Genomic DNA, 19819 nt, shown 5'->3' with positions numbered 1-19819 from the left:
TGTGACTCCTGGAAGCTGCAATGTGATATGTTTATATCAATGATATTTCAAAGTAATGAACACAGAGGAAGAGAGTCCATAAATCCTGGAAACAGAATTCATCATTTTTATGGGCAATAATAAAAGGTAGAGATATCAAGTTGTGTGCCCAGGGAGATTACATACAAGGCCGGCTCACACCACTGGGTACAATGCAGCCATTTAATTGGCCGACTCCCCATCCATATACATTATATAGCAATATACAAATCTACATCAAATGTAACCATAACATGAATATATTCATACAATAAGGATTTATACTGGAAGGAAGATCTAGAAGAGTTCAAAAGGAAAATAAATGTATTCTATTGAGCAGGTAAGTATTTGGCATTTTGCGTGGTAGAGTAGGGACTGCGCACAGAAGGGATCACTTTGACATACTATGGCCCAGATTCTCTAGAAAACGCCTATCTTTTGGCGGGCGTAGCGTATCTGACATATACTACGCCGCCGTAACTTAGAGCGGCAGGTCCCGTATTCAGAAACATCTTCCGCTCTAAGTTACGGCGGCGTAGTGTATCTGATACGGCGTAAGCCCGCCTAATTCAAACTAGGCTGGTAGGGGGCGTGTTGTATGTAAATGATATGTGACCCCACGTAAATGACGCTTATATCGAACGGCGCATGCGCGCGCATGCTCAGTATCACGTCGAATTTTCAAATTAAATTACGCCCGCTCAATGCCTAGTCGACGTGAACGTAACTTACATCCAGCCCCATTCACGGACGACTTACGCAAACGACGTAAAACGTGAAAGTCGCCTCATGTACGCCTCATAGAGCAGGGGTAACTTTACGCCCAAAAAAAGCCTTACGTAAACGACGTAAAAAAAATGCGCACGTACATTTGAGAATTGGTGGATCTAGCTCATTACCATATTCGACGCGTAAATCTATGGAAGCACCACCTAGCGGCCAGCGTAAATATGCAACTTAGATACAACGGCGTAAGAGACTTACGCCGGTCGGATCTAAGACAAATCAATGCGTAACTGATTCTAAGAATCAGGCGCATAGATACGACGCCTCACACTTAGAGATACGACGGCGTATCTGGAGATACGCCGGTGTAACTCCTACGAGAATCTGGGCCTATATTACCAAAAGTATTGGGACGCCTGCCTTTACACACACATGAACTTTAATGGTGTCTTAGTCTGTAGGGTTCAATATTGAGTTGGCCCACCCTTTGCAGCTATAACAGCTTCAACTCTTCTGGGAAGGCTGTCCACAAAGTTTAGGAGTGTGTGTATGGGAATGTTTCACCATTCTTCCAGAAGTGCATTTGTGAGGTCAGGCACTGATGTTGGACAAGAAGGTCTTAGCTCTAATTCATCCCAAAGGTGTTCTATCAGGTTAAGGTCAGGACTCTGTGCAGGCCAGTCAAGTTCCTTTATCCCAAACTCACTCATCCATTTCTTTATGGACCTTGCTTTGTGCACTGGTGAGAAGTCATGTTGGAACAGGAAGGGGCCATCCCCAAACTGTTCCCACAAAGTTGGGAGCAATAAATTATCCAAAATGTCTTGGTATGCTGAGGCCTTAATCCCGCGTATACACGATCGGAATTTCCGACAAGAAAAGTCTGATGTGAGCTTTTGGTCAGAAATTCCGACCGTGTGTAGGCCCCATCGGACTTTTTCCGACAGCAAAAATTTGAGAGCTGGTTTTCAAATTTTCCAGCAGAAAGAGTTCTTGTTGGAAATTCCAATCGTCTGTATGCAACTCCGACGCGCAACAAAACATGCATGCTCGGAATCATTGAACTTCATTTTTCTCGGCTCGTTTTAGTGTTGTATGTCACTGAATTTTGTGTGACGGTGTATGCAACACAAGTTTGAGCCAAAATTCCGCCTGAAAAAAATCCACAGTTTTCTTGTGTGTACGCGGCATAAGAGTTCCCTTAGGGGGCCAAGCCCAACCCCTGAAACACAGCCCACTATAATCCCCCCTCCACCAAATAATTTGGACCAGTGCACAAGCCAAGGTCCATACGGAATAAGACCGGGATGCCATTAAAGTTCATGCGCATGTAAAGGCAGGTGTCCCAATACTTTTGGTAATATAGTGTAATTGGAAGCTTGAGCATGTATTCCAATATACTGTATACATATAGGCGAACCAAGAATTCCTGTTTTCATGCAAAGATTTGCTAGAAATGACATCAATGGGCTAGATTCAGAAATAAGATACGCCGTCGTATCTCTGAGTCCGGCCGGTCGTATCTATGCGCCTGATTCAGAGAATCAGTTACGCATAGATTTCCCTAAGATCCGACCGGCGTAAGTGTCTTACACCGTCGTATCTTAGGCTGCATATTTACGCTGGCCGCTAGGTGGCGCTTCCGTATAGTTACGCGAGGAATATGCTAATTTGGTATTTACGCCGATTCAGAAACGTACGCCACGCCTGGCGCATTTTTTTACGTTGTTTACGTTAGGCTTTTTTCGGCGTATAGTTACCCCTGCTATATGAGGCGTAGCTAATGTTAAGTATGGCCGTCGTTCCCGCGCCGAGTTTTGAAAAATTTAAGTCGTTTGCGTAAGTCGTTCGCGAATAGGGCTGTACATCATTTACGTTCACGTTGAATCCAATACGTCCTTGCGCCGTACTTTGGAGCAATGCACACTGGGATATTTTACTGACCGCGCATGCGCCATTAAAAAAAACGTCAAAAACGCGGGGTCAAGTTAAATTTAAATAAAACACGCCCCCAACATCCCCATTTGAATTAGGCGGGCTTACGCTGCCACACATACATTACGCCGCTGTAACTAAGGGCGCAAGTTCTTTCTGGATACAGAACTTGCGCCCAAAGTTACAGCGGCGTAACGTATCTGAGATACGTTACGCCCGCAGAAAGATGCGCTCATCTTTCTGAATCTGGGCCAATGTGTCAGAATTTTAACTGTGAGGCCTTGTTTAAACTACAGTGTACACCCCTGTGAGGTGTTTCCTGTGCATGCAGTCTCATTCAGGCCAATAGGGGTGCGCCAGCTGCATGGATGAAAAAGAAAAACTTTTTTTAATATATATTTTATAACATTTTGCAAACAGGTAATTTGTATTCTTCATTCATGTAAGCTGATGAGGCTGCACTGATGGGCACCGATGGGCTGCATTGATGGGCACCGATAAGGCATCACTGAGAGTTAGCACTGAGAGGTGGCACTGAAGGGCATTGATAGGTGGTACTGGTGGGCACTGAGAAATGGCACTAATAGATAGCACTGATAGGTTGCAGTGATTGGCACTGATAGGTGGCAGTGATTGACACTGATGGGTGGCAGTGATGGGCACTGATGGGTGGCAATGATGGGCACTGATCAGCACTGTTAGGTTACACTGATAGGCACACTGCTATGTGGCACTGATTGGCACCACTGGTGTGCATTGATAGTTGGCACTCGTGGGCATTGATAGGTGGCACTTGTGGGCACTAGCAGGTGGCACTTGTGGGCACTGAGAAATGGCACTAATAGATAGCACTGATAGGTGGCAGTGATTGGCACTGATGGGTGGCAGTGATGGGCACTGATGGGTGGCAACGATGGGCACTGATCAGCGCTGGTAGGTTACACTGATAGGCAGCACTGCTATATGGCACTGATTGGCACCACTGGTGGGCATTGATAGGTGGCACTTGTGGGCATTGATAGGTGGCACTTGTGGGCACTAGCCGGTGGCACTGGCAGGCAGTAAAGGTGGGCACAGATGAGGCAGATGTGCCTCGTCCTCTTCAGGACCGATGTCCCTTGCACATAAGCCGGTGATCTGCTTTTTTTTCTCCTCACACTGATCACATGGTATGGGGCAGGGATGGGATCTGCGATAACCCAAGTTTCAGTGTCGCACAGGGAGCGTGTAAATGGGAGGACGTCTATTGATGGCCTCTCGGCAAAGCAGATCCGCGCTGTAGCCGTCATTTGGCTATAGCGCGGATCTGAAGTGGCTAAAAAGGTACCCGCATTACTTTGGTGCAACTTCAGTGTGACTTACTCTAATATTGTATAAACTTCGAAAGCGAGTCGCAATGGAAATCGCATGGCAATGAGGTTACAGCGGTGTGAACTGAGACTTAAACTGCGGCACCTAAAAGCTGGGGTGTGATACACTTATATCAATAATAGTTCAAAGTAATGAACACAGGTGAGTGGCAGAGGAAGAGAGAGTCCATATAACATGGAAACATTATTCATCATTTTTATGGCTATCAGTAAAAGTTAGATATCAACTTGTGTGCCCAGGGAGATTACAAACAAGCTGGGTACAGGGAAGCTGTCTAATTTGCTTAATCTCTATATATATATATATATATATACACACACTATGGGCTAGATTCAGAGAGAGTTACGCCGGCGTATCAGTAGATACGGGCGTCGTAACTCTGAATCTACGCCGTCGTAAATTTAAGCGTATTCTGGAAACCAGATACGCCTAAATTAGGCTAACATACAAGCGGCGTAGGAGACTCCTACGCCGTCGTATCTTAGGGTGCATATTTATGCTGGCCGCTAGGTGGCGCTTCCGTTGATTTCAGCGTAGAATATGCAAATGAGCTGGATACGCAGATTCAGAAACGTACGTGCGCCCGGCGGATTTTTTTACGTCGTTTGCGTAAGGCTTTTTCCGGCGTAACGTTACTCCTGCTATATGAGGCATAGCCAATGTTAAGTATGGACGTCGGGACAGCGTCGAATTTTACGTTGTTTACGTCGTTTGCGTAAGTCATTCGCGAATAGGGCTTAGCGTAAATTACGTTCACGTCGAAAGCATTGACTATTTGCGACGTGATTAGGAGCATGCGCACTGGGAGACAATCACGGACGGCGCATGCGCCGTTCGTTAGAGACGTCATTTACGTGGGGTCATGTTTTATTTGCATAAAACACGCCCACCTCCTCACAATTTGAATTTGGCGCGCTTACGCTGGCAGATTTACGCTACGCCACCGTAACTTAGGGCGCAGGTTCTTTGTGAATACAGAACCTGCCTCACTAAGTTACGGCGGCATAGCGTATCTCAGATACGCTACGCCCGCACAAAGTTACAGCGCGCTATCTGAATCTAGCCCACAATTACCAAAAAGTATTGGGACGTCTACCTTTACAAGCACGTGAACTTTAATGGCATCCCAGTTTTAGGCCACTGGGTTCAATACTGAGGTGGCCCACCCATTGCAGCTATAACAGCTTCACCTCTTCTGGGAGGGCTGTCCACAAGGTTTAGGAGTGTGTCTATGGGAATGTTTGGCCATTCTTCCAGAATCGCATTTGTGAGGTCAGCTTTAATCTGATTAGAGTTACAGAGGAGGTCAGGCGCTAAAATTATTGCTCTCTATAACGTTCAAAGTGATAACTAACATGTGTGATGCGCATACCGTTTACATATGCGCGCACGACTTACGTATGCGTGAGCACGGAGGGATGGGGCGCTTTAATTTTTTTATTATTATTTATTTTACTTTTTTTTAAACTGTCCCTTTCATTTTTTTTTTTAGCACTTTTATTCCTATTACAAAGAATGTAAACATCCCTTTAAATAGAAATATGGATGACAGGTCCTCAAAAAGACCCCATAACTCTCCTTTACCTTTAAAAGCAAAAAAAATATATTAAAACATTTTTATCTTTTGCTTTAGAAAAATTATAAAAAAATCAATTGTTTACTTCTAGCAAGGACCGGAAGTGACGTCATGATGTCGCTCCAGTCCTCCAAGGCCATAGAGGAGATCACCTCTGGGACTAGCCGACCGCACTGTCAGATTGTTTCTCAGGGTAAGCCGGCGTAAAAAACATCTCCAGTCTCCCATCTTCCATACCAGGGCCTGGTATGTACTGGGGGGGGGGGGGGGGGGGGGGGCTTTTTTTTCCCATTTTATTTTTATTTTCTTGTATTGCTGGATGCTGGCAATAGCTTGCAGCGGCAAAGCACATTTAAATTTTTCTTTATAATTTTCAGTTTTGCTGCAGCAGGTTTAATACATGGTACAGATTTGCCACTTTACAGGCAGACTAAGAGAACCCCCTCAAGCACTGTTAAGCCTCGTACACACGATCAGTCCATCCGATGAGAACGGTCTGAAGGAACGTTGTCATAGGTTAACCGATGAAGCTGACTGATGGTCAGTCGCGCCTACACACCATAGGTTAAATAACCGATCGTGTCAGAACGCGGTGACTTAAAACACAACAACGTGCTGAAAAAAATGAAGTTCAATGCTTCCAAGCATGCGTCGACTTGATTCTGAGCATGCGTGGATTTTTAACTGATGGTTGTGCCTACTAACGATCGGTTTTGACCTATCGGTTAGGTATCCATCGGTTAAATTTAAAGCAAGTTGGCTTTTTTTTAACCGATGGTTAAAAAACCTATGGGGCCCACACACGATCGGTTTTGACCGATGAAAACGGTCCATTAGACCGTTGTCCTCTGGCAGGGGCGGACTGACCATTGGCACTATCGGTCACTGCCCGAGGGCCCCATGCCACTAGGGGGCCCCATCAAGGTTGCCAGACTCAATAAAACCAGGGACAGTATGTAAAAACCTGTGTTTTTTTTTACATCTGTCCTTGATATGTCCAAAACCGACATGCTTTTGATGTGAAAATCCTGAGATTTTAGCTGCCCTGCCTCTGCACTGCCTCTTGGCGTGGTGGCCATCTGTAAGCCCAGGGGCCCCATAATCTTCTATTGCCCGGGGGCCCCATGAGTTGTCAGTCCACCACTGTGCTCTGATTAACCTATCGTGTGTACGAGGCCTTAAGGGAATTTTTCATTTTTATTGTTTCACTTTTAGCATCATTAAAATCACTGCTCCTTTAAAAAAAAAATTTGCATTGATACATTTCCCTTATGGCAGTAATCAGGACCCCATTCCATAATTGTGTCTTTATGTTTGGGTCCCATAGACTTCAATGGGGTTTGTGGCTCAAGGCTGAACTTTTTCCCTGTTTAGGATTTCTGATGCAATGTATACGTATTGCGGTCTTGAATTGTCTAGAGAAGAATTGTGCTAGTTGGGCATTGAACCAGAGGCAAAGAATTGGCAGAGATTGACGCTCAATCGTAATTTTCATAAAATTTCAGATGATTATTTAAATAACACTGGGCTCGGTGGTTAGCACTTCTGCCTTGCAGCACTGGGGTCCCCTGTTTGAATCCCAGTCTGGACACTATGGCCCAGATTCTCAAAAGAGATACGACGGCGTATCTCCAGATACGCCGTCGTATCTCTGCGTTGCGCGGTCGTATCTATGCGCCTGATTCTTAGAATCAGTTACGCATAGATTTCCCGTAGATCCAACTGGCATAACTGTGTTACACCGTCGGATCGTAACTGCATATTTACGCTGGCTGCTAGGTGGCGCTTCCGTCGAATTCCGCGTTGAGTATGCAAATTAGCTAGATACGCGAATTTCCAAACGAACGCCCGGCCGACGCAGTAAAGTTACACCGGCTTTTCCCGGCGTATAGTTGCCCCTGCTATATGGTGGCATAAGTGCGGCGTAACAATGTTAAGTATGGCCGTCTTTCCCGCGTCGAAATTTGAAAAAGTTACGTTGTTTGCGTAAGTCGTCCGTGAATGGGGCTGGACGTCATTTACGTTCACGTCGAAACCAATGACGTCCTTGCGGCATACTTTGGAGCAATGCACACTGGGAAATTCCACGAACAGCGCATGCGCCGTTCGGGAAAAACGTCAATCACGTCGGGTCACAGTACATTTACATAAAACACGCCCCCCTGATCCAAATTTGAATTAGGCGGGCTTATGCCGGCCGATTTACGCTACGCCGCCGCAACTTACGGAGCAAGTGCTTTGAGAATACAGCATTTGCCCGTGTAAGTTGCGGAGGCGTAACGTAAATCAGATACGTTACGCCCGCACAATTTTACGCGGATGTACGAGAATCTGGCCCTATCTGCATGGAGTTTGCATGTTCTCTCTGTGCCTGCATGCGTTTCCTCCCACACTCCAAACACAAGCTGGTAGGTTAATTGGCTCCTGTCTAGATTGGCCCTAGTATGTGTCTGTATGATAGGATCCTTAGATTGTAGGCTCAGAGACTGATGTATGTGAGAATTGTCTAATGTGTTAATGCCTGTAATACAGTAAATAAATGAACAAATAGCAGATTCAGGCTCCAGTAAACTCTGTGACAATAATTTTTTGGGGATAAGAAGATCAATGGGATATAATCGGCGCCCGTCACTTACAACTCCTGACGATCCTACCCTTTGTAATCAATTACCACGCAATGATTAACCTGTAATTAAATTTTAATTAATGTTAACGCATCAAGTCATCTTCCTGGCTTCCTGCCAGACACGCCAGATTCTTCCATGTGATGTTATACAGTATAGCCACAGATGTGTCAATAATCTGCTTAAAGGGGTACTCCAGTTAAACTAGATCAGGGGTCTCCATTCCTTTCAGTATTTTGGACAAATGTTTGTGGGCCAAAGAAAAAAAATCACTTTTATAAATGATAAAAAAAAATGTAAATTAATGAACAAACACATTATGAGAAATAACTTTATATCAGAGCCCCCACATCACATCAGAAGCCCCTATTACTTCATATCAGAGTCTCCCCCTACATCAGGGTCCCCATCAGAGTCTACTTTTACATCAGGGTCCCCTATACATTAGGTTCCCCATCAGAGTGCCCCTATATACCAGGGTCCCCATCAGATTGCCCCCATACATTAGGGTCTCCATCTTACATTAGGGTCCTCATCAGATTGCACCCATACATCAGGGTACCCATCAGAGTCCTCCCTTTCATCAGGGTCCCCATCAGAGTCCCCCCTTGCATCGGGGTCCCCATCAGAGTCCCCCCTTACATCAGGGTCCCCATCAGAGTCTCCTTTTACATCAGGGTCCCCTATACATTAGGGTCCCCATCAGAGTGCCCCTATACACCAGGGTCCCCATCAGATTGCCCCCATACATTAGGGTCCCCATCTTACATTAGGGTCCTCATCGGGGTCCCCATCAGAGTCCCCCCTTACATCAGGGTCCCCATCAGAGTCCCCCCTTACATCAGGGTCCCCATCAGAGTCCCCCCTTACATCAGGGTCCCCATCAGAGTCCCCCCTTACATCTGAGCCCCTATCAAAGTCCTCCCTTGCATCGGGGTCCTCCCTTGCATCAGGGTCCTCATTAGAGCCCTCCCTTGCATCAGGGTTCTTATCAGAGTCCTCCCTTACATCAAGGTCCCCATCAGATTTCCCCCATACATCAGGGTCCCCATTAGAATTCTCCCTAACATCTGGACTCCCATCAGGCCCCGTACACACGAGAGGATCTATCCACTGGTATTTATCCGCGGATCAGTTCCAGCGGATAGATCCTGTGGTGTGTACGGCCCAGCGGATATTTATCCGCGGATTTTTTTTTGGGCAGATGGATTTCCAGCGGATAAACATTTCTTAGCATGCTAAGAAATCTATCCGCTGGAATCCTGTCCAGCGGATTGATCCGGTGGTCTGTACAGACTCACCGGATCAATCCGTCCGATCACCTCCCTCGCATGCGTCGTAATGATTCGACGCATGCGTGGGAAGTCTTTACCTTCCAGCGTCGCGCACGTCACAGCGGATAATCCTCTCGTGTGTACGGAGCCTCAGAGTCTTCTCTTACATCAGGGTCCCCATCAGATTGCTCCCATACATCATAGTTGGCTTGGTTACCCTTCCTCTGACTTTGGAATAATGCTGTATCTGGACGTGCACATTTCTGGTGTGGCCCTTTGGACTTGATTTTCCTCACTTATAAGCTGCAGGGGGGGTCTGTTAGTATTGAGAGGCGGCCCGCCCTCAATCTAGATACCCGGACAAAACTACCATTTTAATCTGTTGCACCAAAAGGTCAATCCTTAAATCCCAGAGCCTCTACTCCATTCATTTTTCTCTATGGGCCATGGGCTCAGAGGAAGTGGGTTGAATGATGCTGGCTGCCTTTTAGAAGGAAGAAAGACTGAGGACAACTAGTGAAAATGAGTACAGAATGAAGATATTTTAGCAAAAGCTGTTTTTTTATTTTATATTTTAAAGGGGCTATATTTTTTTTTTATGGATTTCTGGTTTAACTTTTCTGTTCACTTACTGCTTTGGCTGTACCAAAAGTAATGCAAAAGTGAGCATAATGTATTTATTAACTTATATACAGCAGGTTAATGAAAATAGTAAAAAAATCAGCGCAATATACAGGTAAAACGGAATCAGCAGCTATGCACTAGGATTCAATTTATAAATTCCTTAAGAGTCAATGTAAAGTAGATAGTGCAGCGCTAGAGGAAAAGTCCAAATAAAGATCATCCAGGTGATTCTCTTATAAGTGACTGACAATATGAGGCATGCAGGTGATATAGCGTGGGTTAGCAGGAGACCTCCACCAATAGTAACAATGGCCGCTCACCTCATTGATAATAAAAAATCGCTTTCCCATAAGGGTCAATCCCAGGCATGTAACAGCATAATCCAAGCAGGAAAGGAATACATCTCAGGTAATATCAGCATGGATGGCAGATCTCAAGTAATATCAGCATGGATAGCAGCCATGGAATCCGATGTAAGAAAAACAAAACATAGTGTTTCTCCGCAATAACCAATATAACATTTAATAGTGAAAATACACTTACATAAAAAGCACTATATCCAGTGCTAGGAATCAAATGCAAACAAAAACGCACAGCGTGGTCCGATAGATGGCAGCGGGTGACGTCACGTCACGATGGCAGCGGGTGACGTTCGGTAGGGAAGTACGTGACGTCACCCGCTGCCATCTATCGGACCACGCTGTGCGTTTTTGTTTGCATTTGATTCCTAGCACTGGATATAGTGCTTTTTATGTAAGTGTATTTTCACTATTAAATGTTATATTGGTTATTGCGGAGAAACACTATGTTTTGTTTTTCTTACATCGGATTCCATGGCTGCTATCCATGCTGATATTACTTGAGATCTGCCATCCATGCTGATATTACCTGAGATGTATTCCTTTCCTGCTTGGATTATGCTGTTACATGCCTGGGATTGACCCTTATGGGAAAGCGATTTTTTATTATCAATGAGGTGAGCGGCCATTGTTACTATTGGTGGAGGTCTCCTGCTAACCCACGCTATATCACCTGCATGCCTCATATTGTCAGTCACTTATAAGAGAATCACCTGGATGATCTTTATTTGGACTTTTCCTCTAGCGCTGCACTATCTACTTTACATATACAGCAGGTTGCTCAAATTACACGTTGGTAGAATAATGCCGCGTACACACGATCAGGCTTTTGCCTGGCCAAAGCTGATCGGAATTCCGACGGACTTCCATGGAAGAAAAATAGAATATGTTCTATATCTAAACTCCGATGGAATTCATCCGAATTTCCGATGAAAAAACTCAGATGGGGCTACACACGATCGGAATATCCGATGAAAAAAGTGCGTCTGACTTTTTCTATTAAAAATTCCGATCGTGTGTACAAGGCATAAGTCTTCCGCCATAGCAGGGGTCTCCAAACTTTCTAAACAAAGAGCCAGTATACTGTTCTTCATGCTTTAGCCGGGTTAAACAGTGGCCAGTGGGAGTAGAATATGCCCAGGCGTCAGTGGGAGAAAACAATTGGATTTGGTGGGAGGAATAGTGCTGCGTTGTTGGTATTAATGGGAGGAACAATACCCCAACGATGGTGTCAATCTTAGGAATAGTGCTCCATGATTGGCATCAGTGGGAGGAATAATCCCTTAACAATGATGTCAGTGTGAGGAATGGTGCCCTACTATTGGTGTCAGTTGGAGGAAAAGTGTTTCAAAGGCTGTATAAAGGCAAGCAAACGGTGGCATCTGGTCACCGGGCCACAGTTTGAAGGCCACTGTTCTACAGTAAGGGGCAGATCCACGTACCTGCGTGCAATAATACTACGGGCGCAGCGTATCTAAGAAACACTACGCCGCTGTAACTTATTTTTTTTTTCGAATCCTCAAAGAATTTGCGCCGTAAGTTACGGCAGCGTAGTGTATCTTTGGCGGCGTAATGGTGCGCCATTCAAATCTCTGTGATGGGGGCGTGTTTTATGTAAATACGTCGTGACCCGACGTAAACCAAGTTTTTTTTAACTGCGCATGCACCGTCCGTGGGGGTATCCCAGTGCGAATGCTCGAAATTAACCCGGAACAAGCCAATGCTTCCGACAGTGACGTCATTCTACGCAAATCCCTATTCGCGAACGACTTACGCAAACGATGTAAAAATTTCAAATTTCTACGCGGGAAGGACGGTCATACTTAACATTGAGTACGCCTCATAACAACAGCTTTAACTATACGCCGGAAAAAGCCGAACGCAAACGACGTAAAAAAATGCGCCGGGCGGACGTACGTTCGTGAATCACCTTAACTAGCTAATTTGCATACTCGACGCAGATTTCGATGGAAACGCCACCTAGCGGCTGCCGAAAAATTGCAGCTTAGATCCGACGGCGTACTAAGACGTACGCCTGTCGGATCGACCTGAGATGCCGTCGTATCTTGTTTTGTGGATACAAAACAAAGATACGACGCAGGAAATTTAAAATTCAATAGATACGCCGGCGTAATTATTTTGTTGATCTGCCCCTAACTCTTTTTCTTCAAATTCATTAAAGGTAAATACGGCATTCTAAGCAGGAGCAATGTGCGGTCATTGAGTTCTTGACGAAGGAGGGCTGCAAGCTGTCCGACATCCACAGAAGGCTGCAGAATATTTACGGAGGTTACACCATGTTTACAGAGGTTACAACATGTTTACGGAGGTTACACCATGTTTACGGAGGTTACACCATGTTTACGAGGTTACACTATGTTTACGGAGGTTACACCATGTTTACGGAGCTTACACCATGTTTACGGAGCTTACACCATGTTTACGGAGGTTACACCATGTTTACGGAGGTTACACCATGTTTACGGAGCTTACACCATGTTTACGGAGGTTACACCATGTTTACAGAGGTTACACCATGTTTATGGAGGTTACACCATTGACTAGAGTCACCGATTACAAGACATTGTCAATTCCATAAACATTCTGTAGCCTTCTGTGGATGTCAGGCAGCCTGAACCCCCTCGTTCAGCCCTTGTAAAGGGTTCCATATGCCAAGGAAAGTACCCATTTTATCCCATGTTCCTCCACCTTCTTATATAGACCTCCATAGCAATGGAAGAGCTTGGGGCACCAGATTGAACTTTGGGTAAGACAACGTTTTCTTAAATCCGGGTCTTCAAATGTATCAATTAATATTGACAGAAAGACACAGGCTAATACTCTAGCAGGGGGCATACATTCAAGGCCCTCTTGCTCGAGGATACAGTAGATCATTATTGTATATTGACCAATATATTTTTGCTCCAACCTGATATCTCTGGGTGGGTGACTTTTTGAATAAAAAATAATAAAAAGGAAATAAAACGGGGTAGATGTAGACATCAGGATCTCAGTAGTAGATTTAAAGAGCTGCTAGCACCGCCTTTTCCTCATTGCCTCATTTAATGAGCCCAAACATTGAAATCATAAATCATATTGGTATAGAAATTGTGACAGAAGTACAAACAATCTTTAACGCATATTTCACGACATGATCAGCAGAAGGAATGTGCAATGACCTTGTCAGCATGAATAAGTCCTAAATGTTTTGGTAAATATGAATTAGATTCATGCATGCAATAAAGATTTTGGAACAGAGTAGTGGTCAGCGGTTCTTCATATTCAGGAGTTCCTGGATTTGGGGTTGACCTGCTTTTGTCAATGATCAGTTCAACGATGAACTCCAAGTTTTTGGAACCTTGTATTCAGTTCTTTTTACATTATGTCAGATTTTAGGTGAATTAATTTACCAAAAGGAAGGAAGAGCAAGGAGGAGAGAGGATAAGAAGACAGGAGAGGGAAAAGAGAAAAAAGAGAGGAGGTGGGAAGGCAGAAAAAAGGAGAGAAAATGAAAAGGCAGGAGAGGGCAAAGAAGAGGAGAGAGAATGAAAAGGCAGGAGAGGGCAAAGAAGAGGAGAGGACATGAGAAGGCAGGAGAGGATCAGAGAAGAGGGGAGGGGATGAGAAGACAGGAGATGGTCAGAGAAAATGAGAGGGGTTGAGAAAAGAAAGGATGAGAAAAGTAGTGTAAGGAGGAGAATAGGCAGGAGAGGGAAGAGCAAGGAGGAGAGAGGATAAGAAGACAGGAGAGGGAAAAGAGAAGAGGCAAGAGGATGGGAAGGCAGGAGAGGGGCAGAGAAGAAGGGAGGGGATGAGAAGACAGGAGAGGGTCAGAGAAAAGGAGAAGGGTTGAGAATAGAGGGGATGGGAAGAGAGGGGATGGGAAGAGAGGGGAATGCGAAGAGAGGAGAGAAGAGGAGAAGGCAAGAGAGGGGCAGAGAAGAGTAGAGGGGATGAGAAGACAGGAAAGGGTCAGAGAAAAGGAGAGGGGTTGAGAAGAGAGGGGATGAGAAGAGAAGGGATGAGAAGGCAGGAGAGGGGCAGAGAAGAGGAAAGGTGGTTAGAAGAGAGGAGACTGGATAAGAAGCCAGGAGTGGAAAAAGAGAAGATGAGAGGGGACGTAGGCAGGAGAGAGGAAGAGATGGGAACAGGGGAGATAGGAGAGAAAAAAGTGGGGAAAGTGAAGTGAAAAGCAAAGGAGAGAAGAAAAAGTCTGAAGAATAGAACAGAATATAAGAAAAAATTCATTGTAAAAAAAGGAAAGAAAAAAAGGAAAGAAAAAAATACTAAAAAGGAAAAAAAAAGAAAATCAAATAATAATTAAAAGGAAAAAACAGATGATGAGAAGAAAAGGAAGTAAGGAAGGAATATGTTCTCCCTGATAGTATTAGATGAATATCAGATCTTTCAATATTTTGCGACAGCCATTGTAGTATCTCCCAGCTGGACTCACCCAGACCTGCGGCAGCAAAGCTTTCATGGACATTTCTTCAGATTATCAGCACCCGCTCTGTCACAGAGTGAAACTTACTTAATTTTACTGACAGCTCTCTTTATATGCAGGTAGTGTCACCTTGTCACTTACCTGTAGCTCCCCCCACCCTGCGTCTACCATATAGTAAATGACCGCTCCCAGACAGGGTTAAAAAAAAAAGTTCCCCTTTCTCCCAGGAATTGCTGCATGACCTTTACTTGATTTATGGCCTCATTTTACCTGCAACCTTGATGTGTCTCTCATATTATTCCCGTAGTGTTTATTTACATGAGTCCATGTCTTCCCAATTGCCGAATCTCACATGGCTATTTATTAGCAGTGATTACATTGTACAGTATAGAACACTGTATATTGATTCAATCACAGAGTCCATCACATGCCTTATACTGGCTGCCATGGCTGAAAAACGTTCTGCACAGACAACTGCGCCAGAGTGGGTTTTCCCAAACTTTCCAAAGTGAAAATACACTTTATTCAACATGTAGAGTTTGACAGGCAGCACAGCCTGTCAAACTTGCCCACTAAAGTCAAAGGGGCTGCGCAGCAACCATGAGCCTAATGCCGCGTACACACAATCGGAATTTCCGACAAGAAAAGTTCGATGTGAGCCTTTGGTCGGAAATTCCAACCGTTTGTAGGCCCTATTTGACTTTTTCTGTTGGAATTTCCGACAGAAAAAATTTGAGAGTTGGTTCTCAAATTTTCAGACGGGAAAAGGTCGGAAGTTCGGAAATTCCGATCGTCTGTATGCAATTCCGACGCACAAAAAAACACGCATGCTCGGAATCAATTCGACACATGCTCGGAATCGCTGAACTCAATTTTTCTCGGCTCGTTGTAGTGTTGCATGTCACCGCGTTCTTGACGGTCGGAATTTTGTGTGACCGTGTGTATGCAACACAAGTTTGAGCCGAAATTCAGTCGGAAAAAAATCCACAGTTTTCTTGTCGGAATTTCGGATCGTGTGTACGCAGCATAACGCTTAGCTTGCAATTGCATCACAATGTTTCTATACAAAATCCTTGCTTGGCTGGAAAAAAAACAGCACTTAGGAGGCAGTAGAATTGTTTTTTTTAGAGGGAGCAACTGTGTGGGTAGGATAGGCTTCTCTGAAGAGGAGGGTTTTCAGGGAGGCAAAAGCAAACAGAGTAGAAGATAATGGGACAGATTAAAGGGTCACTAAAGGAAAAAACATTTTTTGCTGAAATGACTGTTTATTGGGTATAGAGACATAAAAGTTAACTGATTCCTTTTAAAAATGATTAAAAATTGAATTTAATCTATCATATAATGTGCCTCTAGTTTCACGTTCGGTTTTAAAGGTACATACATGAAGTTCCGGGTGAGAGGTGAGTCGGGAAGACTCACAGAACAAAAACAACAAATCCAGGGCAGTGTTTTGTTTTTAAAATGAATCTGATTGGTTCTGAGGAGTTTTAGACACACAGTAATGACAGCTTAGGCCACCGTGAAAATCTCCCAGTACTGTGGTTATAAGGAAACAGGCAACCAGGAAGTGTGGAGATCACAGCAGAATTACAGCTACTTCAAAGCAAAAACGAACAATGAGGACATGAAACCAGTACTGCAGTAAGGCAAAGGAAGCTATTTAGCTAAAAAAAAAAATTCCTTTAGTGACCCTTTAAGGAGTAAGGATTTCCATAGGATGGGAGAGGCTCCCGAGAAGTCCTGGAGGCGAGCATGGGAGGAGATAACAAGGGAACTAGAGAACAGGAGATCTTGGGAGGAACGAAGAGATTGAGTAGGTTAGTATTTTGAATTTAATTTGTTGGGTGAGTGGAAGCCAATGGAGGGATTGACAGAGAGGAGTAGCAGACACGGAGAGATTGGTAAGGTGGATGAGTCTGACAGCAGCATTCATAATGGACTAGAGGGGAAATAGCCTATCTAAGGGTACGCCAATGAGGATGAGGAGGGAGTTGCAGTAGTCAAGGCGGGACATGGCCAGGTAATGAGCTAGGATCTTTGTGGTCTCATTGGTTAGGAAGGGGTGTATTCTAGAGATGTTGCAGTGGTTGAGGCCGCAAGAGTATATGGTTTTCGTACGGAAGTCCAATCGAATTTTCATACAAATATTTGTGTACAAATGTTTGTTTGGAAATCTACCAACTTAAAGAGGTTGTAAACCTCCCAATAAAAAAAAAACCCTGCAGGACAAAAGCCTAATGAGCTAGTATGCATCGCATACTAGCTCATTGTGAAATACTTACCTTAGAACGATGACCTGAATCGGTGCCGCCACACAGAGTACACAGTCGTCATCTTTCACCGGAGTTATATGAGAAACACTACTTTCACCAGCGTTACTTCCGGGTTCCCAGGCTGCGGCGCTATGATTGGTCGGAGCCGCGTTGACGTCACTCCCGTGCGTGCACGTGGGAGCCGCTGGTCACGGCACGGGCCCTGATGAATCAGACCAGCGCGCCGTTTCTTCAGTGTGAATGCGCCGATGACGTCTGCAAAAGTGTATATAGTGAATATCTCCTAAACTGTGCAAGTTTCTGAGAAATTTTAAGTACCTACAGGTAAGGCTTATCTGTAGGTACAAGTGGTGTAACAGAGTTTACAAGCACTTTAAGATTTGCCTACTTTGGAGAGAGATCCTCCTCTTTTGCCTCTTTACTATGTCCAAAACCTAAAAGTATAGCTACTGTAAAGGATAAAACATTTTTATTTAGTTTTGGATATAGTGGTAGAACGCCTGTCGGGTTTTATTGCTGCCCCCGTTAGGGAGATTTACTCTCTATTTGTCCTGTTTAACATTATCATTGAAAGTGTAAGTAAGAGAAAATCCCAAAATTTTAATTCTTCCCACAAAAGTAATAGAGGTGAAATCTTCCAATGGGCACACTAGTTCTGGGGACCTGGGGTGCTCAAGGGATTCCCTTAATTTACAGGGATTTCTTCTCACTTCCTGTTTTGGTTATGTGACAGGAAGTAAAGGGAAATCTCCACAATGGGACACCAATGGCAAGAAAAACATTGACGGGGTTATAACCCACCCTACTTATCCAAAATGGAAAAAAAAAGGTTTTGCCCATAGTTCTACTTTAAAAAACAGGTTTTGGCTCAGAAGACTTTTTAGCCAGCAGCACCCCGGATTGTACTACCTACATACCACCTACCTACAGGCACTGATGTGGACGAGAAGGCCTGGCTCTCAGTCTCTTCATCCCAAAGGTGTTTTATCGGGTTGAGGTCAAGTTCCTTCACCCCAAACTCGCTCATCCATGTCTTTATGGACCTTGCATTGTGCAGTGGACGGTCCAAATTATTTGGTGGAGGGGCGATTATGGTGTGGGTTTGTTTTTCAAGGGTTGGGTTTGGCCTCTTATTTCCAGTGAGGGGAACTCCTAAGGTGTCAGCATATCAAGACATTTTGGACAATTTCATACTCTCAACTTTGTGGGAACAGTTTGGGGACGGTCCCTTCCTGTTCCAATATGACTGCACACCAGTGCACAAAGGAAGGTCCATAAAGACATGGATGAGTGAGTTTGGGGTGGAAGAACTTGACTGGCCTGCACAGAGTCCTGACCTCACCCGATAGAACACCTTTGGGATGAATTAGAGCAGAGACTGCGAGCCAGGCCTTCTCCTCCATCATCAGTGCCTGACCTCACAAATGCACTTCTGGAAGAATGGTCAAACATTCCCATAGACACACTCCTAAACCTTGTGGAAAGCCTTCCCAGAAGAGTTGAAGCTGTTATAGCTGCAAAGGGTGGGCCAACTCAATATTGAACCCTACGGGCTAAGACCTAAAAATGTGTGTTTAAAATGTAGAAAACTCACATGACATGGCGGCCCATGCAAAAGCCAACAGGGAGACACAACACAATGGGGGGTTATGTTTTTGTAGGTCCATTCACACCTATATTCACCACATTGTGCATTCACAAGTGAACACATAGGTGTGAATGGACCTAAACCAGATTTGTGTAAAGTGAGGGTGAAGTGCCCCCTGATGGCCGGACTTTGGATGTGCCCTGTCTGGGTGATCACTGAGGCAAAATAAAGTTTTATTTTCCTTGAAACTTTGGCCAAAATCAAAACTTATCTAAAAAATGTTTCTCATTATGGGTGAAAGACACTGAAAGGGGTTGTTTTTTCACCTTAATGCATCCTATGTGAAAAAACATCTGATAATTACCGGTCCCCCAGCCCCCCCCCCCCCCCCCCCCTTTTACTTATCTGAGCCCTCGAAAGTCCTGCATCGAGAACGTGCTGGATCACGAACGTGCTTCTCGGCTCTTCATTGGATAGATTGATAGCAGCGCAGCCATTGGCTCCCACTGCTGTCAATCAAATCCAATGATGTGGCCACCGTGGGGGCGGGGCCGAGTCGGCATTCCTGTCAATGGGCTCAAATGCTAGACTATGGAGCGTGCCCGCAAGTTAACCCCCTTTGGAAAGCGCTTCCCAGAGGGGGGAGGAGCCGAGACAGCCGCGAGGGACCCCAGGTGACGTAGAAAACGAACTGCACAGTGGAGGTAAGTATGACATGTTTGTTATATTTTTTTTTATTATTATTCAAACCATTAGTACCATTAGTACCACTTTAAGTCAGTGCCCCCCCCCCCCCCCCCAACACACATTGTAATTGTACACAGTGGGAGTCTGTCAGCAGATCCTGGCCAATGATTCACAGCCGGGACCTGCTGTGTACAAATCACAGCCCAGTTTGGCACACAGTTAACCCTTTGATCGCCCCTAGGTGTTAACCCCTTCCCAGCCAGTGTCATTAGTACAGTGACAATGTATAGTATTATCATTGATCACTGTATTAGTGTCAC

The 19819-nt window shown here is 44.8% G+C and overlaps 1 protein-coding gene across 1 annotated transcript in view; it reads right to left on the bottom strand.

Annotated features, from left to right (window-relative positions):
- The window catches only part of CLCN1 (chloride voltage-gated channel 1), a 148891-nt gene extending 133867 nt beyond the window's left edge, over positions 1 to 15024 (bottom strand). Inside the window, exon 1 of the mRNA XM_040361671.1 lies at positions 14961 to 15024. Within this exon, the coding sequence (XP_040217605.1) occupies positions 14961 to 14993 (33 nt within the window). The 5' untranslated portion in view covers positions 14994 to 15024. The remainder of the gene's footprint in view (positions 1 to 14960) is intronic.
- Positions 15025 to 19819: the final 4795 nt, after the last annotated feature.

Source organism: Rana temporaria, chromosome 8 (genome assembly GCF_905171775.1).
Source record: "Rana temporaria chromosome 8, aRanTem1.1, whole genome shotgun sequence".
NCBI classification, from domain to species: Eukaryota; Metazoa; Chordata; class Amphibia; order Anura; family Ranidae; genus Rana; species Rana temporaria.
The sequence above is the reverse complement of the archived record's forward strand: the minus strand, read 5'-3'. Positions and strand labels throughout refer to the sequence as shown.